This window comes from Ciconia boyciana, chromosome 8 (genome assembly GCF_034638445.1).
Source record: "Ciconia boyciana chromosome 8, ASM3463844v1, whole genome shotgun sequence".
In the NCBI taxonomy this organism is placed as follows: Eukaryota; Metazoa; Chordata; class Aves; order Ciconiiformes; family Ciconiidae; genus Ciconia; species Ciconia boyciana.
This window is the reverse complement of record NC_132941.1, coordinates 8,141,280-8,169,223: the sequence shown is the minus strand read 5'-3', so window position 1 is coordinate 8,169,223 and position 27,944 is coordinate 8,141,280. Positions and strand designations below refer to the sequence as shown.

At 51.6% G+C, this 27,944-nt stretch overlaps 1 protein-coding gene across 7 annotated transcripts; it reads left to right on the top strand.

Annotated features, from left to right (window-relative positions):
- The first annotated feature begins 201 nt into the window (after positions 1–201).
- Positions 202–21,304, top strand: KLHL25 (kelch like family member 25). 7 transcript variants are annotated; one of them, XM_072869523.1, is made up of 5 exons: positions 202–432; positions 1,405–1,516; positions 12,938–14,274; positions 14,693–14,770; positions 19,706–21,304. In XM_072869523.1, the coding sequence occupies exons 2-5, from the start codon at positions 1,417–1,419 to the stop codon at positions 20,069–20,071; spliced, it is 1,881 nt and encodes a 626-aa protein (XP_072725624.1). In that variant the 5' UTR covers positions 202–432; positions 1,405–1,416; the 3' UTR covers positions 20,072–21,304. The 7 variants fall into 7 exon arrangements, with proteins under 7 accessions (XP_072725624.1, XP_072725623.1, XP_072725627.1 ...); XM_072869522.1 differs by having other exon boundaries at positions 12,938–14,770; positions 19,706–19,845; XM_072869526.1 differs by lacking the exon at positions 1,405–1,516 and having other exon boundaries at positions 12,938–14,770; positions 19,706–19,845.
- Positions 21,305–27,944: the final 6,640 nt, after the last annotated feature.

Below are 27,944 nucleotides of genomic sequence, written 5' to 3'. Positions count from 1 at the left end.
CGCCCTCGTCCCGCCCCCAAGCCGCCTTCCTGTCCTCCTACTGGCCGCTGCTCTCCGCTCGTGCCCGCCCCCTCCCATGCGCCGCTCCGCAGGGGGGCGAGGCGGAGAGGCGCGTCACGGCCTCGGCGCTCCCTGAATGGCCGCGGCGGCGCGGCCGGCCCCGCCCCCGAGCCCCACGCGAGGCAGGTTCCACCCGGCGGTTGCACTGTACGCGGGGAGCGGGTCAGGTCGGGCCGGGCCGCGCCGCCCTTCGCTCCACGCGTGGGCCGGGAGCCGCCCCGCCGCGGCAGCGCTCCGCCCCGCAGCTGTCCGCCGCCCTCCCTCCTCCCCGCCGGGCGCCCTGCGGGGCTGGGGGGCAGCGGGGCGCCGAGCGCTGCGCAGGGCGTGGGGGGCTGCCGGAGGTTTCGGCTTGGCCGGGCGCGGAGAGAGACGGTGAGTTGTGCCCCCAGGCTCGGGGTTCCAGCCGCCGCTTCCGAATGCGGCTCTGGCCCCTCTCGGTAAGGCCGGGTTTGCTTCTGCCGGGATTCGCAGCCAGGGGAGCGCGGGCACCCCCGGCCCGCAGCGGGCTGTCCCCGGCAGGGGGGCGCGCAGCCTGCCGCCCCGCTTACCGGCCCGGGGGCTTGCCCGCGGTTTCCGAATATCGCGTTTCGTCGGCAGGTTGCACAGGCGTAGAAAGCTGGCAGTGAAATGCTTAGGGGGCTGAAGGGCTTTTCTAAAGCAAAAAAAAACAACCCGCTGCTATTTATCTCTTGAATATGAAGTGGCGTTCCTCCCCCCCCCCGTACGTATACCTCTCAAAACTGTGCTTTAAGGGACACAACTTCCATAGCCTTTCTGATGAAATCAGCTCAAGTAACCCGCTCTAGAGAAATGTGCATGTTTGTACCAATGACTGAGCTGAGCTGACAGAGGAGAAAAAATAGTTCTCCATCCCTCCGCTGTCCTTGCAGGCCCTTTTGCATTTAAAAAAGTTACAAGCCTGTCTGGTAGTTGGGGTTTTTTTCTTTATTTTTTCATCCATCTACTTGCACTTAGAGGCGTTGAGGGCTTAGACTCACCAAATCTCTGCTTGGAAAATCTTCTCTCCTCAGTCTTTCATAAGCAGACACCTAAGCGTTTCATACTATTTCTGTGGAGAGCCCCAGCTTCAGAACTGATTCCTGTTTTCTTTTCCTGGCACTCTCTGCATGTCTTCTCTTGTGATCTGCTGGAGTGACCTCCCTGGTTGGGGTGCCTTCCATAGCTTTTGTAGTCTTGCTCCAAATGTACTTCTTTCTCTCCAGGACGGATCCAGAGCCCCAGGAAAAACAAACATCTCCCTAACCTTTATACTTTAACAACTTCCCTTGTCTTCTCCCTCCTTCCTGCGTCTTGTGACACTTGTTTTTATTGAACTTACCTCAGGAGCAACCCGAGATGTTTGTAACACACCCTGTGCGTTTCTGGTGGTGGCTAGCTGCTGCTGTGAACTCAGCCGTGGTACTGATTGCTGCTCTGGTAATAGTCTCCTTTCAGGGTAGGTGTAAACCAGGTCTGAGCTCTCATGCACTTTCTTTTCTTTGCCCATCTCTCACGGGCTCTGACTCCTTAGTGAGATGGGACCCTTCTGGGGCCCCTCTGTTTTCCTTGTCCTGTTTGCTGCTTCAGATCAATCTTACCTGAAAACACGTTTTGTCTCTTTTCTGTCTTTAACCTTAACCATCTGCTCTGGTTTATCTCTGTGATAAGGCTATATATATTCAGTGAAGCGCTTGGGGAGGAGGCGTAGGTGGGAGTTTGCTCTGCAGCGGGAAGGTGTGGGAAGATTCTCAGGACTAAAACCAGAGTGAAATTGGCTGCAGAAGCAAATTAGTTGCACTATAACGTGGACACAGGAGACTGCAAGCAGCTTCAGCACTGGGGAACTTAAATTTCCTATCCTTTTTTTGTTCATTTTCTCAAGTATTTGGGGATTGTTATCTGAAGTCCTTCTGCCTCAGCATGTATGCGAAGCGTGTCCCGTGGCAGCCTCCCATGCTGTGTTTGGGGCAGGTTCAAGTAACTCAAGCAGTGAGGATGGTGTCTCGGATGTGGTTTTGGAGAGGAGATAAGGCTGGTTGAAAATCGTTCGACTGAAGGAGCTAGGCAAATGAAATTTGTGAAGGCAGACAGCTTGGGAACAGATGACAAGATGCTGCATGACATGTACTCCAAATGTGTGAAAATGAGCCTGTGTCTGATATATAATACGGTCCCTCCGGCGCTGGAGTGAGTGCTGGACATGGTCCTGGATGGGGACAGGGAGTGTGTAAGTATCTATGTGTACGAATGTATGTGTGAATTATGATACCATTTTTGTCCCTACAGTAGTAACCAACCGCTCCCCGAAGCCTGCAGGAGTTCAGGTCCTTCTTCTTAACAGCCAGAGGAGGTTTTAGGCAATGTTTATGAGGTAGGTGAGTGAAACAGGAAGGGCAGGATGAGGCCATCTGTGGAGGTGGAAGAGGACAGGCAGCGTGTTGGGAGATGGGGAGGGAAGTGGCAGCATTACAAAAGAGAGGGTGTTGAGCAGTGCCTTGGCCTTGGGCATGAGTAGGTGGAGCAGGACGGGCAGAGCTGGCCCAGGGTGTCCGTGGCAGCGACGGCGGCTGACGCTCGGGGACTGTGGAAGGGGCAGGTTTGAAGAAGCAGTGTCAGCACTTGAACCGAGGAGTAGATTTACTCCCGTCTTTTATCGACTGTAACTGAATTGCAGTGAATGTAGCTGGCATTGCTTAAAAGAGTGGCTGCAAGAACGCCAGCTAGGAAGCGTTTAGCTGTAACAAGCCACCCCAAGTCGCCTGGCCTGACCTTTAACCACCATCACATCGGTCTGTCTTTGCTTATCAACTTTATATCCCCACAGTGAGTATTAGTATCACTCCAGCCAGTACAGGCTGCTCTGTCTTCCCCCCATCGCTCGAGCCTGGGAACATTGCATGTCCCGTAACCACTGTCTGCTTGCTGACCATTAGACTTTGCAAAGACTACCAGTTTTATATGACAGCCTGTCAGATTGTGGCCAGGCAACTTTATTACAGTAGCACACTGGCAATCACTCTGGTTTGCTTGCGACGCGTGCACAGATGCCCAGGATATCCTGGGCTGCTGCGGTGCTCCCATGCTGGGTCCAGAACTTGCAAGCTGAGTCCATGGTTTGATGCTGTGTTAGTGCTGAAATGAAAAGATCAGGCATGGATGTCACATTTGTTCCTTCTGTCCAGAGCCAGAGGGCAATGAGCAATGCCCTGTCTTGCAGCCCCAGACCCTTCAATATCTGTCAGTGATTTACAATTCAGTTGGGAATGGCTGTCCTTCATGCCCATCAACATCAGGGGCTAATGGGTTCAGGAAGCATGAGGGCCTCCCATCTCCACGGCTCTGAACTCCAGCCAGAATTGCAAATGAGCTCCTGCAAATTGAACCTGGCAGTTGCACCAAGATCTCCTGCCTGGCAGGGGAGCAGGGAAGACAAAACAAAACCCCAAGTTAACTGGCCAGGCACAAAATTGAAGTCCTGCCCTGACAGCAGGCAGGCAGACAGACAGACCTGTTTGGTATGAGCATCCGTAGCAGGGCTCCTGGTTAGCCTGACCATCGGAGCAATCAGCTCTGCCAACCTCAGCGCCGGGAGCTGGGCACAGTACGCAAAGCGAGAGTGGGAGGATCTGAATATGCTTTCTGGAGTCAGCAACTGCAGTGGTTATTCTGGCATTAATTTGACGTATACCACATCTCGTCTTCTAAACTCTCCCTGGGAAGTGGCATGTGGTTCCGCTCCTCTGTATTTGAAGTACCAAAGGCCTTTTGCCTTTGCAGCAGATTAGCAAGTCGGCTTGCTTGAAAAGGACTTTATCCTGCCCAGATGGGGCTGGGGTAGATACTGCGATCAAGTAGATTGTTTCCGTTCTGCAGCCTTTTTGAGCATGATTTGGGAGATGGGACTGCAAACTCGTTTGCCTCCTCTGCAGCCCCGCATTCATTTTGCAAAGCGACTGTGATTGATCTGGCAGAATGGGATTTATTCACTAGTGGAGCTAGAGGGCAGGCGGGGAGGACAAAACCCCACAGCAGCCTCTGAAATGAATCACAGGCTCTGAAAAGATCCACTGGGGTTAAGGCGTAGCAATGAAAAGCTATTGTCTGGAGCCTGAACTGTGGCTAAAAGCGTTATTTATCCCGATTTGGGTAGTGGTTGTAGGAGGGTGTGGTATTCCCAGGAACTGCAAAGCCTATGTGCTTAGTGGTGAATGTGAACTTTATTTGGTTGCCTCACAGGTAGCTCAAGAAGCTTTATGGAGTAACTCAGTTGCAGAGTAGCAAGTCCAATACCTGATTTGCAAATAAAACTGCATGTATTGCATGCAAAGTGGATTTCCTATGGGTATTTTTATTTTGGTTGCAACGTGGTTGCCTTTGGCTCGGATTAGTCCATGTCTTATAGATTTGAAGCACTACTGCCCCTTTTACCAGTGCTTTTGCAAGATAGAACAAGAACCTCGCTAATTGGTACAGCTTGGAAATATTGCTTTTATTTTCCATGGTAATTGGCATTCAGTAGATTCTTGTGGTGGCTTTGGGCTCAGAGTGGAGCACAGGTTTAAAGGGAGGAATGGTGGATACTGGTGAGAATGGGATATGAAGCAGTGATGGACAGACCGAGTTTCTGAGTTCAGCTTTGCTTTAGTAAGCATGTTCAGATACGTGCCCAGACCTTCTCCAGACAATCTGATCTCCTGGAGCCTACAGAACTGGGCTTGGAAAACCTCCAGTTTCTGTCTGAGCCAACAGAAGAAGCCTTTCACATGGTCTTTCTGTTTTCTGTCTGGGATATATAGGCTAGACTAGAAAGTGAGAAAATGAGAAGAAACGATAAGGATGTCTTCCATTCTCAAAGGCTGGGGCAGGATCAGAAATTCTGCTTTGGGGGGATGGGATCAACTGTCTTTGCTTGCCTATTTGCAAATATGATGAAACAACGAGAGTTTGTCAGGAAGGCCAAATCCAGCTCTGTTACAGAGATACCCTCTGATTCATGGCAGAGTTACGTTGCCTGAATTCCAGCATGCAAAATCACAGTTGCATCTTTGCTGCGTTAGTCATCGTGAAGAAGACAAGAACAAATTTGGCTGACACGGGCAAACCACTACATTCACCGGAGTTACTGGAGATGAACCCTATTTGTTAGAGAGCAAAGTCTGCATTCAGGCGTGCAGGAGTGCGGACAGAGCAGAGGGACAATGCGGTGAAGGTCCTTTGCTGCCCACCTGGCAGCAGCCCAGGCTCCACGCTCAACAAGTGCAGTGCTGCACTAAATGCCAGGTGCTGTTTTTATTTCTTTCATCTCAAGCACTCTTTACAGAAGGGCATTATTAGTATTGAGCATTTCAAGCAGCTCCAAGCTGTATACCTGATAGTCCACTGTGTTATGCAAGGACATGAAAATCACCTGAAAACATCTTTACATTTGTTCCTTTCCCTTTCTTGTTTTCTGTCTCCCTCCCCCACCATCTTTTCCTGTTTTCTGTTGGTTTTTTTCTGCTTTTGAAGCTCAGGCTGTGTCTGTGAGTACGTGAATGCCTGCATGTAATAGATCCCCCTTCTCAAACCTTTTGATGGTCTCCAGCGCTGGGAAATTGCATCTGAAGTGCAGCTGTATGTGGGTTCTGCATTTGACAGTGTGTTGCCACACTGCTCTTTCTCCTAAGCAGCTTTGCAAGGAGCTCTTCCCCATGAAGACAACACAGTAGGTGCCTTCAGGTTTCTAGTTTGCTACTCTTTACAGTAAAAAGAGGGAAATTGTTTCTATATCAGTAATTTTGTCCTGGGATGGTGTTGCTGGCCTAAGCACCAGGTGGTGGAGTCCATGAAGGCGTTGGAAAGGTACAGGTATTTGGGTCGAGGGAGCAGGCACATTACTAATGGGTAGAGAATTTATTCCACTGCTTCCAGGGAGAAGTTGAACTTCGGCTGAATTCAAGATGGCATTTCACCCCAAAGAGTTGATATTGTGAAATCGGAGAGAAAATAATTAATCTTACGCCTGCCTCCCTGTGAAAGCAGCCATTGCTGGCTGCTCGAGGCGGGTCTGCTCTGCTTTGGAAGGAGTGGCTATAGGTTGTAGTGGAGGGCTGTATGGCTGTCTGCTTGGGAATGAATCTCTGCTGTGGCGTGAGCAGCTTCTTCCAGGTCTTCTGAGCTGAGCCAGTGGGGAACCTTACTGCTTATTTATTTACTTATTTACAGCTTTAAAGTAGCTCATGGTTGAGCGGGGCAAAAAGAAACGTGTTCTGCTTGCTGCTTCTCTGAAAGTCTGATTGGCAAACAGAAAGTGCCAGCTTCAGTTCATGGGATTTGGGTTTTTTGTTGGTGTTTAGCCAACCTTCATGGTCTTGGGAGAACACTTGTAAATCCTATAGTTTTGCCCTTCTAAGCAGAAGTGGCTCTTGATCCCCTGAAGTCCCACTGGGGAACATCTTATTCACTCTCAAATATTGTCCTCTTGGAAGGAAGCAGCATCTCAGCTGGCGATTCCCTGCAGATAGTGAATGAAATTGGAGATTTGTGGACAGTCTGCTGGCTTAAGATGGAGGGGGGAACCCCAAGCCTAGCTAAATACAGTCTATGTATCAATAGTCCTTCTGAGCTGTCCTCTCATATGCAGTGCTTTTGTGATTGGGGACCAGGGCCTGATAAGGCTTCAAAGTATCTGATTTCTAAGTGCTGCTTAGATTTTTCAAGAGGTAATAGAGTGTTTCCTGAGGTTCTCCTAAATGACCCATACCAGCAGGGCTCCGACATGGTGACCCACCAGCCTGGGAGGGACAGCCTTCTGCTGGGGCATGGTTTCTAGGAAGCAAGAGGCACTTGGACAGGAGAACTGTGGCTGTTGTTCGCGTGGGGAGTTTGGCCGGCTCTGTAGTTTTGGTTTTCCCCCTTGTTCTCTTTGCCAGCTTTGTCCTGTCCAGAGAGACTGCTGGGGTGTTTGTTCATGAGCTGAGATTCGAGGGGTCTTTTCTCCCTGAGCCAACTCCTGCCCTCCTTTGGGGTTGCTGTCTGCCCTGTGTGGGTGAGTGGAAGGATTTCCAAAGTGCCCTTATCTTGCTCTGCTGGAAAAAACCTGTCTTCCCTATACCTGCTATACAAAGGCTGCAGACAGCCAGGGGAATACTGTAGCCAGCAGACAGCGTTGGATAGCTGTCAAAAAGCTGATGCCCCTCTGCCCTCATCCATATGGAAGACGGGTTATCATCTGCCTCTGCGTGCAGCAAGATCCTTCTAAAAGGCTATGCAGTAGATATTTATTTTTTCAATAACTGCCTTTCAAAGGAAAAAAATGAATGCAGCGTGGAGAAATCCAAGACCCAGTTTGTTCAGGTCATGCCTTCTGCTATTCGCGTTGACACGTCTGTTCTAGTGATAGCTCCCTGCGTGATGGAAGATGCATCTGGGAGCTCCGATAAGCCCCTGAGCTCTCACAGAGCAGGTGGGGGCTTGGCAGGAGCCACTGACAGGTTTCTTTGTATAAAATATTCCTCGTTCTGAGTGGTTCTGTTTCTTCTCTTTAGCTCCGTAGCTGGGTAAGGGAAGCAAGGAATGTGGTAGGGGCCAGATTCTGCTCTGCATGCATCTGCTTTTGAGAAGTGCTTATAAGAGCACGTCATGGGTCCAGCCTGTTCGTCGCTGCAGTTAAACATTGCTTAAATTGAAGCATACGTTTGTGCACATCATGAAAAGTGCAGAAGATCCGTTTAGTTACAGGCTTCTGAGGATTACAAGGCTGCTAGATTTTGGAAGAAACCCATCAGATGAAGTAGCTGCTGCCTGCAATTTCTGTTAATCTGATATGGGTGGGATGATGCCAAGTTCTCTGGAAGACTGAGAGATGCGGTGGGGTGTGTTTGAGGGGAAGAATTAGTACCTGCCACTTTTCTGCTTGTGCCCAGCTATGGTAGGATTCAAAAAGCCCTCGAAACAAGCTGTTTGAAGTTGCTGAAAAGCACAAGCAAGCCTTGCTGGTGAGATGGCTGCACACCAGAGTTCAGAGGCTGCTTTAGTTTCAGTTTAATGGTCTGTCTAGCCCTGCTGATCTGTGACCAGTGACATCCAGTGTCATAACCCGGCTCCAGGAGAGGCCAAGTAAAGGGGCTGTGGCCTCTTTAGCTTTCAGGCTTGCAGCTGTACTGGGGATCAGTTGGTGCCTGCAGTGGGACAAGGTGATATGAAGAGCAGTGCTAATGGGGACTGGACTACCTGCCAGTTTATTCCCTGGATGCTGTTCAGTACCCGTTGGATAGAAATATTATTTGGTTACCCAGTGTCCTGGGCAAGATGTTTGATGTTAGAAGCCCGAGATTTTATATATATATGTGTGTGTACATATATGTCTGTATATACATATAAAGTGGCTCTGCTGCAGCTTTTATGTAGACATTTTTCATTTCTAAATGACCTGCTCCTTCCATCCTGAGTAGTGGCTTTTCTAATCTTAAGTGTCAGAAAAAATGATGCTGCCTTCCTGCAATCTTTTTGTTTGTTTCCATAGCAGTCCTATATAAATTGCTTAATTTTTTGTGCATAAGCACAAAGGTTAACTTGAATAGCTGACCTGAGCTGCGAGCAAAGAAAGCAGTAGCAATGGCGGGGTGGTTTCTGAGGTTGTAGGAATAGGAACCTAAATCAATAGCTTTTAGCAGACTCATGAATGTTTCATTTGTATTCCTCACTTCAGTGTTATAGAGCTTTGACACGGGAATCCATATAACCTCTTAAATTAGTGTTGTCCCTGCGCTGGGTGTAGATGTTGGAAACCATTTCCCTCAGATGCACTTCAAAGCGCTGCTCCGTAATGGCATTTTCCTTCCTGTTTTGGAGCCTTGGTTCTGCGCAGCCTCCGATCCCAAGCAAAATGAGCGTGGCGGCCTCAACCCCAAGCTGCAGGGATTTTGGCGAGGAGCACGCACATATCCAACCCAAATACCTGTGGCAATGCTCCTGCCCGGCTTGAAGGCCAAGTAGGAGTTGTGGCTGCTTGGGTAAGCTATCGTTTCTGGACAGAGAAGCCTGGAGGAGCCTTTTCCCTGGACTACGACACAGCCCTGAGGAATGAGTGAGGCCTCGGGAAGACCGACCTCAATAATTCATGGCAGCGGGTGGGGAAGGAAGGACGTGCCCACAACTATTTGTTGAATTTGGACCTTTTTGGAGGCCCTGGAGAAGCAGGGGGTAGGAAACGCGTGAGCAGACCGTGAGTCAGGAAGCTTATCTGGCCATCTGCCTCCGCTTGAGGTCATCCACCCATGGAGCGTGGGAGGGTTGTGTGGCTCCAGGTCTCTGCCAGGGCAAGGCTGTGACCCGCCGGCAGCCTGGGACTGCTGTGTCCACTTTGTCAGCGTTTCGTGGTTTCCCCTGGGACCCCGAGTGCTGAGCTGGGGTGACGGTGGTGAGCTCAGCCTTGCTGGGGAGGACAGGGCTGATCTGTAGACCTTGCGCTTGCAGGGGGGAGAGATCCTTGAGAAACCTCGGTCTGCGAAGAGCAAGTTAAAAAACCAACTAAACAACAACAAAAAGAATCCAACCAAAAACCCTTCCCCAACTATATCTGTGAGGCTGATTACTGATTTCTAAACAATTCGATGGCTGGAGAGGGATGCCGTGGGATTTTAGTCTCTGTGTCTCCAGCCTGCAAAGCAAAACTGCAATGTTTTTGGGAAGAGGGCATAGAAAAGGGATAGAAAAATAGTGTTGGGTGAGAGAGAAGACATAGCAGAGCAGGATAGTGTTCTCAAGCAGCCCCTTTTTCCTGTGAATTAGGCCCACTTTCCTCAGCTCATAGCCATTTCTCCTGGCTACCTTGTGTTGGCAGGGAAGCTGAGCTGAAGGTGGCAGACCCTGATGCTCCTGTGCATGCGAACAGGGTCTGTACTATTAGTTTAAGTACTATTAACTGGCCCAAAGGCTTTTTCTTCCACAGGTAGGAAGAAGGGGGGTGGGAGGTTGAGGAATGCTTGAGACTGAGCAAGTGTGGAGGCCAAAATGGGGTGGGAGGCTGAGCAAGAGTTGAATCTGAGCAAGTGTGAAGGTCAAAAGAGGGTTGAAAGCTGAGGAATGGTTGAGGCTAAGCAACGGTGGAGACTAAAAGTGGGTGGGAGGCCAAGAGATGGTTGAGGCTGGACAAGCGTTGAGGCCAGAAGGGGGGGGGTCCAGAATGAAGTGGGACGCTAAGGAAGAGTTGAGGCTGAACAAGTGTGGAGGCCAAAAGAGGGTGGGAGGCCGAGGAAGAGTTGAGGCTGAACAAGTGTGGAGCCTAATAGGGGGTGGGAGCCCAGAAGGGGGTGGGAGGCTGTGGAATGGTTGAGGCTGAACAAGCATGGAGGCCAAAATGGGTTGAGAGGTCAAAAGGTGGTGGGAGGCTGAGGGATTGTTGAAGCTGAACAAGTGTTGAGATCAAAAGGTGGTGGGAGGCTGAGGAAGAGTTGAGGCTGAGCGAGCATGGAGGCCAGAAGGAGGTAGGAAGCTGAGGAAGGGTTGAGGCTAAGCAAGCACAGAGGCCAGAAGGGTATGGGAGGCCAGAAGGGTGTGGGAGGCTGAGGTGTGGTGGAGGCTGAACAAGTGTTGAGGTGAAAAGGTAGTGGGAGGCCAGAAGGGTGTGGGAAGCTGAGGAAGAGTTGAGGCTGTGCAAGCATGGAGACCAAAAGGTGGTGGGAGGCCAGAAGGGTGTGGGAGGCTGAGGAAGAGTTGAGGTTTATCAAGCATGGAGGCCAGAAGGTGGTGGGAGGCCAGAAGGTGGTGGGAGGCCAGAAGGGGTGGGAGGCTGAGGGATAGCTGAGCCTGAACAAGCATTGAGGCCAAAAGGGGGTGCGAGGCTGTGGAATGGTTGAGGCTGAACAAGCATTGAGGCCAAATGTGGTGGGAGGCCAAAAGGGGGTGGGAGGCTGTGGAATGGTTGAGGCTGAACAAGCATTGAGGCCAAATGTGGTGGGAGGCCAAAAGGGGGTGGGAGGCTGTGGAATGGTTGAGGCTGAACAAGCGTGGAGGGCAGAAGGGGGTGGGAGGCCAAAGGAGGTCAGAATGTGGTGGGAGGCTGAGGAAGAGTTGAGGCTGAACAAGTGTGAAGGCCAAAATGGGGTGGGAGGCTGAGGAAGGGTGGAGGCTGATCAAGCATGGAGGCCAAAAGAGGGTGGGAGGCCAAGGAAGAGTTAGGCTGAGCAAGCGTGGAGGTCAAAAAGGAGTGGGAGGCCAAGGAGGAGTTGAGGCTGAGCAAGCATGGATGCCAAAATGGGCGTGGGAGGCCAAAAGGGGGTGAGAGGTTGAGGAATGGCTGAGACCGAGCAAACGTGGAGGCCAAAAAACTGTCCCCAGTTTTACCTCTGTGGCTAATTACTGATTTCTAAAGAATTTGGTGGCTGGAGCAGGATGCCGTGGGATTTTAGCCTTGGTTTCTCCAGCCTACAAAGCAAAACTGCGGTGTTTTGGGGAAGAGGGCGTAGAAAAGGGATAGAAAAATAGTCCTGGGTGAGAAGGGAGATCTAGCAGAGCTGGATAGTGTTTCTCAAGCAGCCCCTTTTTCCTGTGAATTAGGCCCACTTTCCTCAGCTTGTAGCCATTTCTCATGGCTGCCTTGTGTTGGCAGGGAAGCTGAGCTGAAGGCGGCAGACCCTGATGCTCCCGTGCATCCGAACAGCATCCTCACTGCCCTAAGCACTGAAACGCTCCTGGGACAGTTCAGATCCCCCCGAGCTCTGTGACTTGCCCCCATCTTTAGCCTATTTAAGGGGGCTGCCTGCCTGCAAACTCCACTTTTAGCCAAGGAGAGTCTCTTACTGAAAAACGAATGTCATCTAGTGTAGTGCCTGTGATGGCTTTGCTGTGTCTGCTGCCACAGGGACCCGTAGTGCAGGCACAGCAGGCTGACCCCGTTTGTCTTTTTTTTTCAGGCTCATTTTTCAAACCTCAGGACAATCGTGCTACCAACTTCAGCACTGACTTTCTGCTGTAAGAGAGGACTGTATGCATATCTGTCTACTTTAGTTACATGGCGGACAAAATAGAGCTGGCTAAAATATTTTGGAGCAAATGACTTGGGTTTTATCATCTAAGTACTATTAATTTGATTGGTCCAAAGGCCTTTTCTTCCACAGGCCAGGATAGGTATCAGGTTGCACTTAAATGAAATATTAGCTAATAAAAGCCTTGTGTTTGCTTCTGCCTGTCTGTTAAAAAGCATAATTTAGCTCTCTTGTCTTACTCTCTGATGTGAATCTGTCCTGCAAAATGTTTAAGTCACATGAAGTGTCCAGTGAGTTTTATCAACAAAAACTACAGTGAAAGGGCTTGGTAAAATTTTTTCAAAACTTTTGGCTTGTGCTGGTCGCTGAATATTCCATAAATAAAACCAGTCGCAATTGCCTTTCCTAAACCTGCAATAATCTTCATGAAAATCAGAAGCCAAACTTGATTTCTGCTGAGCCAAGAACAGACTGGTGCCCTTTATCCTGGATAGACTGCTCTCTTAATGCTGTTTTCTAAGGAAAAATAACTCTGCGGTTTGCCAATACCCTCTAGGCGCTGTTGAAACAATTTACCGTCAAGTTTGGGTTTTGATTGCTTCACTTTGTTGCTCCATTGCTGAAACCATAGTGCAGAATTTCCCCCCTCACCCCTCTCTGCCTTCCCACCCTGCTCAGCCTGAGTTAAATTTTCGGAGGACGTGAGGGTGCATCGGCAGCAGAAGGCATGGGTTCTGCAAGCCAGGGTGCAGGAGCACCCACAGAGCAGGAGCACTGGGGTGTCGCCTGGTGGTTCACGTTTGAGGTCCATTCAAGTGTACCAGAGTTGGATCACGTATATTCTCTGTGCCTTACATCAGTAAGAACAACAGAATAATGGGTTTTCTGGTTTGTTTTTTTTTTCTCTGCAGGCAAGAGCTCTGTCATCATGTCAGTCAGCGTCCACGAGAACCGTAAATCCCGAACTAGCACCGGCTCCATGAACATCTTGCTTTTTCACAAAGCTTCCCACCCGGACTGCGTCTTGTCCCATCTGAACACCCTGCGGAAGCACTGCATGTTCACCGATGTCACCCTTTGGGCAGGAAACAGGTCATTCCCATGTCATCGGGCAGTGCTGGCTGCCTCCAGCAGATACTTTGAAGCCATGTTTAGCAACGGCCTCCGGGAGAGCCTGGATGATGAGGTGAACTTCCATGACAGTCTCCACCCAGAAGTGCTGGAGCTACTGCTAGACTTTGCTTATTCTTCTCGGATCATCATCAATGAGGAGAACGCTGAGTCCCTCCTGGAGGCTGGAGACATGCTGCAGTTCCATGACGTCCGAGACGCAGCGGCTGAGTTCCTGGAGAAGAACCTCTACCCTTCCAACTGCCTGGGCATGATGCTGCTCTCGGATGCTCATCAGTGCCGGCGGCTCTATGAGCTGTCCTGGAGGATGTGCCTGGTCAACTTTGAGACTGTTCACAAGAGTGAGGACTTCAACAATCTTTCCAAGGACACTCTGCTGGATCTCATCTCCAGTGATGAGCTGGAAATTGAGGATGAAGAAAAGGTCTTTAAGGCTGTCATCCAGTGGGTGAAGTACGATCTGGATGAGCGGAAGGCTTATCTCCCAGAACTTCTGAGGAACGTTCGTCTGGCCTTGCTTCCTTCTGAATGCCTCAAGGAAGCCTTGGCTTGTGAGGACTTGATCATGGTGGATGAAAGGAACAAGCTTGTCTTGGATGAAGCTATCCAGTGCAAGAAGAAGATCCTCCAGCATGATGGGGTGGTCACCAGTCCCTGTGCCAGGCCTCGCAAAGCTGCTGGGCACACCTTGCTGATACTGGGAGGACAGACCTTCATGTGTGATAAGATCTACCAAGTGGATCACAAAGCAAAGGAAATTATCCCCAAAGCAGACCTGCCGAGTCCACGGAAGGAGTTTAGTGCCTGTGCCATTGGCTGCAAAGTATATATCACTGGAGGCAGGGGCTCAGAGAACGGGGTCTCAAAAGACGTATGGGTGTATGACACTGTTCATGAGGAATGGTCAAAAGCTGCCCCAATGTTAATAGCTCGGTTTGGGCATGGCTCGGCTGAATTGGAAAACTGTCTGTATGTGGTTGGTGGACACACTGCGGTAGCTGGAGTCTTTCCTGCATCTCCTTCTGTTTCCTTGAAGCAAGTAGAGAAGTACGATCCCGTATCCAACAAATGGATGATGGTGGCTCCTTTGAGAGATGGAGTGAGCAACGCTGCAGTGGTGAGCGCCAGGCTGAAGCTTTTTGTCTTTGGTGGGACCAGCATTCACCGAGACATGGTGTCCAAAGTCCAGTGCTATGATCCAGCTGAGAATCGGTGGATGATCAAAGCTGAATGCCCACAGCCCTGGCGCTACACAGCAGCCGCTGTCCTGGGCAGCCAGATTTTTATCATGGGGGGAGACACAGAGTTCACAGCAGCATCCGCCTACCGCTTTGACTGCGAAACAGACCAGTGGACGCGCATTGGGGACATGACAGCCAAGCGCATGTCATGCCACGCGTTGGCCTCGGGGAATAAACTCTACGTGGTGGGGGGTTACTTTGGGACTCAGAGGTGCAAAACGCTGGACTGCTACGACCCTATGTCAGACACGTGGAACTGTATCACAACGGTGCCTTACTCGCTCATCCCCACAGCTTTTGTCAGCACCTGGAAGCACTTGCCATCATGATGAGGGTCAGGGCTTGGGGGCTTGTATCCAGGAGGTCAATAAGGTAAGGGTCTCTTCCTTTTAAACTGAAACTTGCTTTCTCACCTCAATTGCATCTCTACGCACCACGCTGAAGCCACGGGTTCCAGGTTGCTCACGTTTTATGAGAAGGAAGCATTTAAAGGTGGGATGCAGGGCCAGAAAAGGGTAATCAATCACCTCTGCCATGTTGTGAGTCTTGGCTAGCTCCCACGTTTCTCTTGTTTCCAGATGATCCTCCCAGTATCTTAAGAGATACATCTACATAGATGGTGGCAAGCAGGTCACAGCTCCTCTGCCTTCACTCCAAGCTAGCTGGATGTGCCAGCGTCACCCTTCTGTGTGAGAATGGGTAGGGGAGGGCAGATGTGTCCATGCCTACTCTTGTGGCTATCACCATAGAATACATCCTGTCCCCATGCCATTGAGGGGGTTACCGTTTCTAAAAGTACTTGTGTATGAGTCCTGGGAGACACTAGGGCAACAAGTGCTTTGGAAAAAGTCTTCGTAGTTTGATATTTTTGCTGCGTATCTAGGTGATTTATTCAGAGCTGATCAATATGTAGGCAAGTGACCCTTGGGATGCTGGTGAATCCTGGATCTCTTTTTGTGTTCTGTATTTACATTTCAGTGGGTAGCAGAAGCAGAAGCTTAGAAGCCACAGTGCATTTGATGGTCCTGGTGTTTATTTAACATCCTGACTGTTGCTTGTTAAATGAGAACTTCTAAGAGTTCTGTGTGAGACCTGAGTGGGAGGGAAGGGGTTTTGTAACCAGAAGAAGAATGTGTTTATTGGTGTGTTGGGGTGTGTGAGAATAAGATAGCTGATGGAAACTCATGATGTCCTGTCTCATTCTGGTGCTCCGGTTCTCACTTGATCAGAGAAGGTGCTATTGCAATGCTACGGGACAGGGCTGTTGGTTCCTCCTCACTCCTCCCCAGTGGGATGCTTTGTTGCCATTCTGGTTACCAGCTTTGCTCCACAGACCTTTGCATGTTTTCACCAATCTGTGCCAGGATGCAGCTGGCCAGGCAAAGGCCAAAAACTCTTCTTACCTTGCATCGTGAAAGCAGATATTGATACGGGCAACACTGGGATAGCAGCATCTTCCCAGGAAGTCCGTAACATCTCTGCTAGCTCAGTCTGCAGGTTTCACAGTGCCAGCAACACACACAACCCTGCTTTGGTGTTTGGAGACTACCTCCCAGCTAGCTGGAGGAGCTGGGAAACCCTTGCGTATGGGGGCGGGATTGACAAGCTTCACTTACGGTCTTATTTGGAAGGTGGGGACTGTGGGGAGGAAAATTCTTCCATAGACTCATCAAAATCCACTTCACTTAATACAGGGAAGAAAGAATGCTGCCCAAACCGTCTAACACCCTCTCACTTCCCTGCTTCCCACTTGGTGTGGTTGGTGCGCCTGGGAATCGCCCAGCGGGTGAAATTACTGGCATCTCCCAGTGATCATCTCTTTTGATGCCAGCTGGGATCGAGGAGGAGCTCCTGGCACCTCTGCTGGGCATTTGCCCAACATGACCACCTGCTTTTCTCAGGTGGAAAAAAAAAAGCATCCAGAGCATTATGCTGGCCTTTGATTTGTGAAACACCTGGTTTTAACATGGGTTGGACCACAGTGAAGGCAGGGCAAGAGTGGAAAGGGTTAAAATGAGATCTCTGAGAGCTTTCCCAGCACTGGAAGATAATGGCCTTTCCAAATTCTCCTCCTCAGGCGTTGCCTAGCATCTGTCACAGTGGCTCAGCAATCTAATTAACTATTAAATATTGCAGCAAAGAGTGTGAGGACTCCATCATTTTCAACTCAGGTCAATGGGGCCTCCCTTTAAGAGCCATCCTAGAGCTGAAAATTAATTTTATCTGGTAGCAGATGTGTCTGAATATTAAAGCTTAATACCAGCCACACTGCTGGGAATAGAAATAAGGAATATTTTGTGGTGGGAGTTGATTCTTCAGCCACCGAATAAAAAGCAGTCTCCGAAGACACAGAGACGTTATTTTCCTCTCCTGCCATTTTCCTCCGTACTGTATTTGGGTTGTTCAGACCTAATAAACAGCTTTGTGGGGCTTATATAATTTTTTCCCCCTGTAATCTCAAGACTGGCACAAGCACAGGAAAACTAGGAACCGTAATATGCCAATCTGCAAATAAAACTGGTGAAAAGTCACCGTGTGAGGGTTTTATGTGTTTTTTTGGCTTTGCTTCCACTCTTCAGTTAAAAGAAGTATTTAAAATATACATGAATTCTTGCCAGACAGAATGTCTTTTCACTTCATTTTTCTAGTTTGTTTTTTTTTTAAACTAAGTTATTGTTACGGCCTCAGCCACTGTGACAGCTCCTTAAATAAAGCACCAAGATGGACGAGCGAAGGCCAGACTGAACGCACCAGCCACATCCCGCACGCTTGCCTTGGCTGTCCTGGCTGCACCTGTGCCAAAACTGGGCTCAGGAACCGGGGTACCTGGCTATAGGGTCCTGCGACTGCTCCATCATCCTACAGCGGGTCTGGCTGAGGGATCTTCTGTCTTGCAGCTCCCACCACGTGAGGTCTCTGCTGCAACACCCATTTTGGTCCCTGTGGTGTCCTCCTTCAAGAAGGGGCATGCAGAAGGCAGGCTGGCCAGCATGTGCCCGGGTGCTGGTGTGCTTTGGGAATGCTAATCCTCTGGGAACCCCCATCAGCTGGAGAAGGCTCAGGAGGGACCATCCAAGGTGCCCTCAGAGCAAGCTGGGCAGGTGGGGAAAGGTCTGGGCAATCACACAGTAGGAAATAGTACTTTGTACTCATGAAAAAGCAACCTTCTCACCTATAAACTGGTGAGGTTGCATTCATACCACTCCTGAAACCCAAATAATACGTCCTTGAAAAATGTTGATCATAAAACACCAAGCCTGCCTTTCATTTAAAGCATAAAACTGATCAGCTGGAAACATTTCCTCCAGGGCATAGCCTTCACCCTTCCCAGCTGGAGCAGGGGCACCTTTCGGCAGAGGTCCCAGTGCCCCTGCCAGGGATGCTGTGTGACATTAATTTAGTGCTGATTGCCAGCAGTTAATTGCAGGGATCAAGCGTGATTAGCAATATGAAACATGAAAGCCCAGTCTCCTCCCACCCGTGGTGGTGGAGCCACGAGGAGGTGAATCGTTATAAAAGGGAAATAAAATACTGAGCACTCAGCTAATAAAGACTCTCTGAGTTTATAAACACACGCAAAGCCCAGCCAGGAGCTCAGGGGACGATTCTGGGTGGTCTGTTGTCAGTGACAATTGATGCGGGGACAACTCTACACCTCCCAGGAGGTGACTTTGGGTGATACCAGGAACAGGTTTTCCAAGCTGCCTGTCTCCAAATTAAAAGTGGCTTCTCCAAATGATCTGTCCTGTGCGATGCTCTCATTTTCATAGGGCAGAGTCACAGATGGGCTTGGGCCAGAGAGAGGAGCCTTCAGCTGGGGGTTGCGACGGTCACTGGGGAAGCGGGAGCCACTCACAGGCTGCACATCCCAGCTGGGGAAGATGAGATGGAGAGGGAAGTTGCTGCATCCCTCTGTGCTGGCTCCTGAGCCGCAAACGCTCCCCTGGGGCGGAGATGTCAGAGCTCCCATCTCAAAACGAGCAGGGAGATAGCAGGTAGGAGCCAGGGGTTCCCCTCCCAGCGCCTTAGCTCCTGCAGGACCCTCCTCACGGCCTGGGCTGTAGGGAGCGGAGGCTGATGGCCAGGCACCGCTCAGGCGCTTATTCCTGGGGCTCATCCGAAAAGCTCAGAGCCCATTTTGTGGCTCAAATCAGAGCCCTTGGGTGGGTTTGGCTCCTGCGAAGGCTGCGGGGTGGCACCCCAGAACTGTATTCTGATACCATGGTTATACTAAACGTCGGATCTGTTCAGTGACTTTTCCTGATTATTTAATTACAGCTTAGATAACAAGCCTTTTGCAAAGATGGTTTTACTGCTGCCTGGTTTGGCTTCCCTTCCACGTGGAACAGCGCTTGGTCAGCTTTTACCTTGCAAGAAGCTGCAGGGTTTTGTTGCCGTGTATCGCTGCTGGCTCTGTCTGCAGAGCTCTGCTCGCAGCCGGACATCTTCCTATGCAAAAGCCCCAGGTGCCTGCAAACGGCAGCCTAAAAGATCCTCAGGGTAATCTCCCAGCTCCTAAACGCCGCAGCTCACCTGCGTGCTGCTGGGTTGGTTGCTTGCAACCTGTTACAACCTCACTGATATTGCCGGAACAAAGTCACAGCCAGTTTCTCTCGGTGGATCCTAGGGAAACCCATTTGCATGTGCATAATAGCACGGCCGGATAAACAGGGACTGCAGATTTTTGCCGCTGCTGCTCTTTCCAAGCGGCTGGTTGTGTCTGAAGCCAGTTTATCAGGCAGCGTTGGAAGGGAGTGGCTGGCCTGGGGAGGAAAGTCGATGAAAATCAGGCTTTTCCTAACCCTGGGCAGATGGAAACATATGCAGTCTGAGCTCAGCCCCAGACTGGATTAATCAACCCCTTGGAAACATCAGTCATACTGATGGTTTTGGAGGAACTGGTGGAAAAAGAGAAAAAGGGTCTTTTTGTTTTGTCTGTTCCAGTTTTTGGGCCCTCCTCCCTGCCCTAAAAAAAAAGCTAAAACTCCATTTCCCTCAACTTTTCATTCCCTTGTCACGTCCACGGAAGTTTCCTGGCTGGCTCTGCCCAGCTCCCCGGTGCTCTGAGCCCTCCCCAGCTGAACACCCACTCTCTCCCCTCTCCTGTGAAAGCAAAGCACACCCCAAACCCCAAACCAACCAGCTGCTTTCCGCCTCCACCCACCTCTGGGATTCGGGGCGGGGGGTTACCCCAGTAGCTGCCAATGTGCAACCCCTTTTCTGGTGCATCGGGACAGCTGTGCCCTCCCCTGCACGGGCTGAGCCAAGCATCACGCCTCTTAATGAGCTTTCTCTTTCCCTCCCCAGGTTCCAGAGTCACATCCATGTCCCCTGTCTCGCTGCTGGAGCCAACACAGTGACCGAGTCCCCTCCCGTCCTCCCGCACAGGACTCCGAGGAGCCTTTCGCATCCCCTCCCGAGGAGCCTTTCGCATCCCTTCCCAGCACCAGCAGCAGGAGGCACAGCTGGCCCCGCTGCTGGCACCACGCCACGGGGGCACGGAGGGCCACCCAGCCCCACCACCGGCCACCGCGCAGGGATGGCGAGGAGCCGGGAGCGCTGGCGGCCGGGCTGAGGCTGGGTACGGGGGCGCGGGGACGGCTCGTGGGTGCTGGTGGCCCGACAGGACTGGGGAGATGGAGGGTGTGCACCCCTCGGCAAGCACGGCATTAGATGCTTTTTGTTACTTTTGGGGGGGGGTTAAGAGATTATTTTTTTTAAAAAAAATGCAGTGAACTTGCCATTGGCAATGGCTGCTGTTTGGGTGACTTGGAAGTGTTTTTTAAAGGGAAAAGGGGCTGGGGCAGCCGAGCAGAGAGCACCTGGCTCTCCCCATCCTCTGGCTGCCCTGCGGAGGCGATGGCTGCCGAAACATTAAAGCGTGGGAGCTCGGGGCGGCTGCCAGCAGCACCAGGTACCGCGGCGAAACAGGGCAGGTGCCTTTTGTTTTGCTCTTTGGGCCTTTATATTTTTTTTTCCCCCCCTTTCCTCGCCGCAGCCGGTTGTGATTTGGTCAGAGGCCAGGCAGCTCCCCGTACGCAGCTGCTGGGAAGAGCACGGCGGCTCTGTTAGCGTGCCAAGGCACCGGCACCGCTGCTGAGATATTCACCAGATAAAACCCGCTGCGTGCTCAGAGCTGGTCTTCTGAGTTTCCCCGCCACGCTCGCCGAGCAGCGCGTGGGTGAGGGCGTAATTAGCAAACGAGCAGAAACAGAGGTGCAGCGGGGCAAAGCTCACGCCTCTATCGGGGCCTCGGAGGGAAAATGAGTGAACTAGGGGAGCGTCACAGGGTGGCAGGGCGGGCTGGGGAGGGATCCCCTCCTTCCTGCTGCGAGGAGCATCCTGGCTTCACTTTGGAGAGGTGTGAGCAGTTTTGGCTGCACGTTGCCTGCCAGCGGTTGGGCTGTAGCTGCCCCAGGTTATCCACGCACGCTGGCTGCCGACTGTATTTGGGTTTGTCCATGCAAGAGCCGTCAGCCCGAGTCGCTCCTCATTCACGCTGTGGAGCAAGACACTTGGATTTTGGCTGTCGATACAGGGGTACAGCTCCTGACCGGCCTCTTCCAGGGCTGGCCACCGCTGGCCCTGCGCTGCCCCAGCATCCCGCTTCCCTCCGCAGCGGATCTGGTCCTGCAGATGCTCCAGGCTTGCCTTTCGCCCCTGGATTAGGTTAAGCTGTAGCCAGGCCAGCTGAATGATGCAATGCAATGAAAAGCCTTGACATGGCTTCAAACAATAAAGGTCTTTTCGGAGCAGTGAGCGCCCGTTGCTGCCGGGAAGAGCACATTTTGTGCACAGCCAGTCTGCGATGCTCTGAGTGACGTTTATTTACATTTTCTAGGGTTTGTTTTTTTTTTTCCTTCAGCTGCTTGTGAACTTTAATAAAAATGATGATCTGGGAAACCATTTGTGTGTTCTTCACAGGAGTCTTCATTCTTAAGCAAGTTGGATTTAGGTCTAATAACAGGGCCGAGGAATAATAACAGGGTTGGCACTTGGCGGGGCGGTTCACAAACAACCTCCTAAGCATCCAGCCCAGCTGTAATTATTATTGCTTCAGCGCTTGGGAAACTGAGGCACAATGTCTAGTGTCTTGTCCAAGGTTAGTGGTAGATCTGGGAATGAAGGCCAGGGCTTCTCGTGTCCTGAGGACATCACGTGTCTCCTCCACGGCTGCTCTCACTCAGCTTGACCGTGCCATCATTTTAGGAGAAACTTGCAAGTCTGCAATGCTAATACCTGCCAAATAGGTTGAGGGGGCCCAGCCCAGACACAGCCATACTCCTGCAGGGGAAGCCAGTAATTTCTAAGGAAGACAAGAAGAATTTATACTTCTGTTTTCCTTATTTGCCTTCGCTTGGCTGCTGCAGCTCCCAAGAAAGGGGCCCATTGACAGGCAAGATGGGCTTTCCAGCTGGGGCTCCTGTTCAGACTTCTCCGTGTGCATCTCTCCCCATCCCAGGGGAGCGGGGGCCTGATCCAGCCCTGCCCTGGGACGGCCTGGGCTCTCCCCCACTACGAGACCAGCAGCTCCAGCTTTGCTCAGGACGGGGAGCACAAGAGCATTGCTGAGAGCAGCTAATGGGCACCGGGCAAAACACACACCCTTGCAAATTCGTGTTTGCTGTTTGCCTGTCTTACTAGCAGGGGCCGTTGGGCTTGGGAAGCAAAACTTGCTACGGGTGTTATGCACGGTCTCAAAGGGATTTGAAGCCTGAATTTCTGAGCTGTAAAGGAGACTGGGAACGTGGCTCCTTGCCTGCGGGAGCTGGGTGGGCAGCCGTGTTGGCCGACGTGAGCTGGACAGATATGAGTGTAAGGCTCCATAGAAAAAGTTCATTAAAGAGCCCTTTGGGAAACCAGCTCAGGGTGGAAATTACTGTTTGATGAGCAGGAGAGCGAAAAAGAGAGGGAGTGTGTGAATGAAATCCCTTTCAGTTTTGTTGATTCAGGTTTTATATGGGACTCCGGGACTTTAAATACCAGCTCGGGAGGCTTTGCGACTGGCTAGCTTTGATATGAGCCATGCAAAGACCTGCTCTTTTGTATTTATTCTGGAGCTTGCCTGAAAGGCAATTCAAAAGCAATCAGCAGCTGCTGTCACAGCAGCAACCTGTTGCTATGGAATTAAATGCGATGCAAAAATACAAAAGTTTTTTGGTTAGCAGCAACAAAATAAAAGGGGAGTAGGAGATGGAAACAGATGTAACAGAGTAACGCTACAGCCAGAGCGGGGCTGGGTTTTTAACTGGGAGGTACAGGGGAAGAAATGTAAACGTGATTTGTTTTGCTTTTTTAAAAGAGCTTTTTCGCCATCTCAGCAGGTCAAGCTCAGCTTTGTCTGGGAGCGAGCACTTGGGAAAGAGTCCTGTCTGGTGGCGTTACAGCGATTGTGTGTTCCCAGGCTCCTGGGAAACATGCCCACATGCTATAGCCAGCCTCGCTGTAGGGTGGCAGGAGCTCGGACATCTTCCCCAAGAGGTGGCCAGGAGCCCGGCACGGAGATCCTCCAGAGGTGCAGGGTCTTGCAAGGATCCGGCCCTTGCTTGGACCCAGGCATGGCAGGAAACTGCTGCCGGCAGACCCGGGCCACCAAAGGGTGGCTTGTCCCACACCTACCTCCTGCCTTGTTTTGCAGGGGCCCGGTCCCACAGGAGAGCTTGGACAGGACACAGCTCCTTTCAGCCCACCCTCTGGCCCGGTCTGGAGCTTGCCCACAGGCTCTCTCCACCTCGGTTCCCCAGCTTTGTAACGGGGTGCTCCCCATCCTCCAAAAAGCATTTGGGAGGAGAGGGCAGGGAGATGCTTGGAGATGGGACTGGGCAGGCAGCTAGCGGGACCAGACCTTTCCCAGGCCCAGGTCTTGGGACCTCCATCCCCAGGGACTAACCATGCTGAACCTCCCCAGATGCAAAAGGCTGATAGTCCTATGCCTTATTTAAATGAAACTCATAGTGCCTTGTTGGCTTTTAAATATGCATTTTGCCAGCCTGACCCCTTCTGCCCTTGAAATAATACTATTGTGAGGTGAAGCCCTACATGGAATTATCATCTGAGCTCGCTTTCCCTTCGTCACTAGAGTCAATTAAAAGCACTGTAGCTGGTGATTTAATGCCTGTGGTGTTCGAGGAAGCCCCACATTCATCCAGAGGCTGCCTCTGGCATTTTAGACTCGTAATTGGAGTGGAGGAGTGTTTTTTTCCAGCCACCCAACATGCTTTCACATTCATCCATGTCTATACAGAGCACTGAAGCCTCGTGTCCTTGGCTTACCATCTTCTCCTGCATGTTAATTAACGCCCCAGCATTGCACATCCTCCCCGCAGTATGTCCCATGTCAAATTGTTTTCCTATTCCCCACGCACCTTCTCCCCTGGGATAAACCCAACACGGTTTAGTCCCTGTAAAGGGTCCAGGCTCGCAAACTGCCACTCCAGAAAACGCTGCTCACGAATGAAGTTAAGCTCCCAAGAGCAGGAGAAACCATTGCCCCCAGCTCCCCACAACCAACGGGAAATTTAAACTGGGCCCAATCCCTCTTGCTCCAGTGCAGAGCGGGAGCCCGGTGCCCTCTGGTACAGGCAGCAGTGCTGGGGGGCCAAGATGGGAGCCTGCAGCAGGGACTCGTGGGAGTGAATAGCAGAGGCTGAGCTCATTTTTTTCTTCCTCCTGACAATCTCCCTTTTCTTTCCCTTTCACCACCTCCTTATTTAACACCATCGGCTGTTGTGCAAAACCATCAACCCTGTTTGCAGCAGTGTGACCTACTTTACTGCATCATCCTGACTTCCTCGCTGAAATCGCAAGCTCAGAGCCCACGCAAGCCATTCAGCGTTTCTCAGCTGAATAACAAATCCAATTAGGTGGAAGAAAGCCTGGCTTTCACGCTGTCAGCGCCTAGACATCTCACTTCCCTCTCCCCAGCGCACGCTGCACCACTGACGGCCGTGTCTCACAGACATCGCGGACAAGGACCCCTCTGTATTTGTGTGCCCCCCCTCCAAATGAAGATGGCGGAAGGGTTCAAGAGGGCCAATCCTGGCTAGCCAATGTGTCCTTTCATTCCTCCTGACATCCCTCGGGGGCCACGGAGCTCAGGAATCAAATAATTTGCATTTTTTTCAGTCCTGGCTCTCTTGGGAAGCCCTCTCTTCCCAGCTGAGGCTGGAGGAATGGTCCAGGGCCATGCCAAGATGGCACAACTTGTGCTTGTCAAAAAGCCGCTGGCACTTTCAGCCAGGACGTGATTTAATCACCAATAGAAGTCCCACCTCTCAGTCCCAGCATCACACCTAACCCCAGTTCTGCAGCTCCGTCCAGAGAAAACATTGCGATTCTGCCCTCTGCTGCTGCTCCCCTTACTCTCTTTTTCCACCCCAGCAGGGACCCTTCTCCCTACAGCCACCAGCACGTCCCCAGGATGCTGGCTCTGCTCCATCGTGGGGGACAGCAGTGTATTAAAAGGGATGAGTAGAAACGAAACAAGGAGAAAAAAGCTTAAGGACCACCAGAAAAAGCCCTTTTGGTTTCTAACGTCCCTGGCTGGGTAGGATGGACAGACATCCCCTGTCCTGATGCGAGCCCAGCAGCACCGGGGCCCGCAGCGTGTTGCCGCTTGGCTCTCCAGCAGTTGCAGGGCGGCGGGTAAACACCCGTTACTCCATCTCTGGGTCACTGTCTGGAGGAATTACACACGCACACACAAGCAGCAGCCGCTTTCCTCCGACGGCCGCTTCTCTGCACCCAGCTGAGTGCCCGCTGTGCCCTGGCCCCCTCCCCTGCCACCCTGCTGCCCCGCCGGGCTCGCTGCGGCTCTGGGGCTTCCCACACAGCTCTGCTAATGACTCACCGCTCCTGCTCGGCTGTAATTAGTCTCCTGTCTAATTAGGCTCACTGGAAAGATGCGGCCGGTAAGAAGCAGCTCTTTGGTGAAAGGAAAGGGGAAAGAAAGAGCGTCTGGAGACGCCGAGCACAGAGGGAGAGACGCCAGGCTGCGGCGAGAGGTCTGGGGGCATTGGGAATTGCCAGCTGAACTGCATCTGTGCAAGGGATGGACTGTAAAGAAACGAGAGAGCAAAGGGACTTAAACAAGCTCCCCTAGGGACCCTCCCGGGGCTCAGCCCGGCCCCGTCAGGGAGCAGGAAACAAACCTCAGCTCCATCCCGCTGGGGATGCCTGGCTGAGGCGCTGGGATGTCCTCCAGCCACGAGCGAAGGTTGCTGTTTATAGCCTTGTTGAACAAGTTACCAACACGCAAAAGGAGCCCCAGGATGCAGGGAGAGCGGGACAGGGCTGTGCAGGCAGCAGGGTGGGGGAGGCTGGTCTCGAACCTGCAGCATCCTCCCCTGAGCCAGCGTGGAACCGAGGGCAGGAGAGCTGGCGCTGGAGCAAAGCCTTGTTGAAGATAGCTTCAAGATAGGTGTGAAGATGGCTTTTTTGGGGGGATGAGGAGAACCCACTGCGTCTGCCCCATCCCTGTGAGGGCTGGGGGTGCTCACGCGCATCAGTTGCTAGTGTCAAATACTATTTTCCCCTTAATTTAAACATGTTCCAACCCCAAACAAATCAACACATTTGCAGTGTTCAACATCCCTCTAAGTAAGTAACAAAACCCTGGTGCCTTCTATGGCGAAGATAAGTCATTCCTTTACCATTCACCTTGTACCTGCTCACAAGGCATCTCACTCACTCACTGAACTAATTAGGGGTTTGCCTTTCCTTCTCTTAATAAAACCTCCATGAATGAGCAGCCTGTGTGTAAGCCCCAGCCCAGCTCGCACTGTGCCCTCCCAGACCTCCAATTTCTCACCCTGGAGCCAGCGCCGGGACTGAACCCAGCAAAGGGCAAGCACAGATAACGCAAAGGGGCAACGCAGATAACGCAAACGTTAAAGGTGTCACTAAACCCTATTTCCGAAGAGCCTCTCCTTTGCCTGTCAATGCTCCTTTCAGAGTCCCATCCAAGTGTAAGGATCCTTTATGAGCCCTTTTAGGTGAAGCTGCCAGTGAAAGTCCAACCACATCCAGATGACCCACCACACGGCCATGCACAGATCTTTTGCTCTGACCTCGGTTGCTAAGCAAAAGCCTGGGCAAGAAACCTGGGATGCTCAGAAACACATCACTACTGCTTGGGGACCATCTAAAATAATTGACCCATGTGGAACATCCATTTCATCATCTTAGCCATGCCGTAGTGGCTCAGAGAACGGACTGCAGATGAAGTTGTGGAAAGCTGGTTTAGGATAGTCAAATTGCCACATGGAGATGGCCTGGAGAGGTGGAGTCCTTCGTTTCCTCCTCTGCCAAAGGCAATTTGCATTGCATGCCCAGGCTCCCCTCTGGCCTACGGAAACAGGTGGTTTGGCTTGCAATGTGCAGGACCACAGAAGCTCACGCTGCCTGGTTTGCTCTGCACCCCAGCCTTTCCCTGGCAAGAGCTTGATTCAGCAAGAATTTGGTTTTCTACATGTGATTTGCCACCAGTAAATATGCTCTTCCTCCTCCCACGACCAATGCCCATTGTATTGTAGCAGCCTGGTGAAGCAGCGTTGCCAGCAGCAGCCGCTGCTGTTTTACTGCAGCGGTGCAAAGGCTTGGGGTAACCCAAGCGGTGCTTTTGTTGGGCACCCAGGTTGCAGAGCCAAGAGGGGCCACAGGAAAACGCGCTCTTTAAACACCATACACAGGAGCCGACGGTTTGGCAAAAGCTTTTATTCGCTTCGGTAAATAGGTGAGCTGGGACGAATGGGAATGCAAATAAAATGACTACTGAACAGCCGCTGAGATAAACGCGCTCTTTCATCTCCTGTCTCACACCCAGGGAGCTGCCCGTCTCGGAGCGAGTGCTGCGTGACAGGGCGTAGGTTTGGGTTTATTGACAGGATTCAGGTTTTTAGAACAGCACATGCAACACAGATGCGAGGAGGGGTAAAAAGACACGCAGCGCACTGCTGGCTAACGGCAGAGGAGGGTGGGTGGGCATTTCCTAACGCCTGTTAAGAAACAACCCAACACCGCCAAGCAGTGTTCGTGTCGATGAACTGAAGGCTTTGATCAATACATCTGATTCTCCTCAAGCCTCGTCTCCCCGTCCCTATCTCACCTCTGAAGACAAGTGAAATAACAGATGGAAATGAAGCAATTCCTCTGCCTCAAAATCAATACACAGAGGATGAAGGGTGCAGGTCTCCCTGCTCCTTCTGCCTGGGGAGAGGATGCTCAAGTCCCATGCAGGACTAGCGGTACAGGGGCAGCCATGGTCGCTTTTCCAGGTAAAAGAAAATGACGGTGGAGAAACGCCAGCCATCGTGGTCCTCTGTGCCGGCTCCTCATCGTGCTGCGGAGCAAACTCTGCTTTGGCTCTGTACTTTTGGCACCCTCTTCTGCCCGGACTGATGCCTGCAGGCGCTGGGAACACGACGTACCTTCACCTCCCCAGGCGAGAGGAACAACCTGGATGGCGGCTACAGCCTTTCTGCTGGGCCTCCTCTTGCAGGGGACGTGGAAATACGTAAAGCACACCACATCGTGAGTGCAAACATCC

What these genes read in the sequence shown, in the direction of transcription:
- KLHL25 (XM_072869522.1), top strand. Translation starts at nt 1,417, where the DNA reads ATGTTTGTAACACACCCTGTGCGTTTCTGGTGGTGGCTAGCTGCTGCT. An exon ending in GGTAATAGTCTCCTTTCAGG is followed by an intron (nt 1,517 to 12,937) that starts GTAGGTGTAAAC and finishes TTTTCTCTGCAG; the next exon opens with GCAAGAGCTCTGTCATCATG.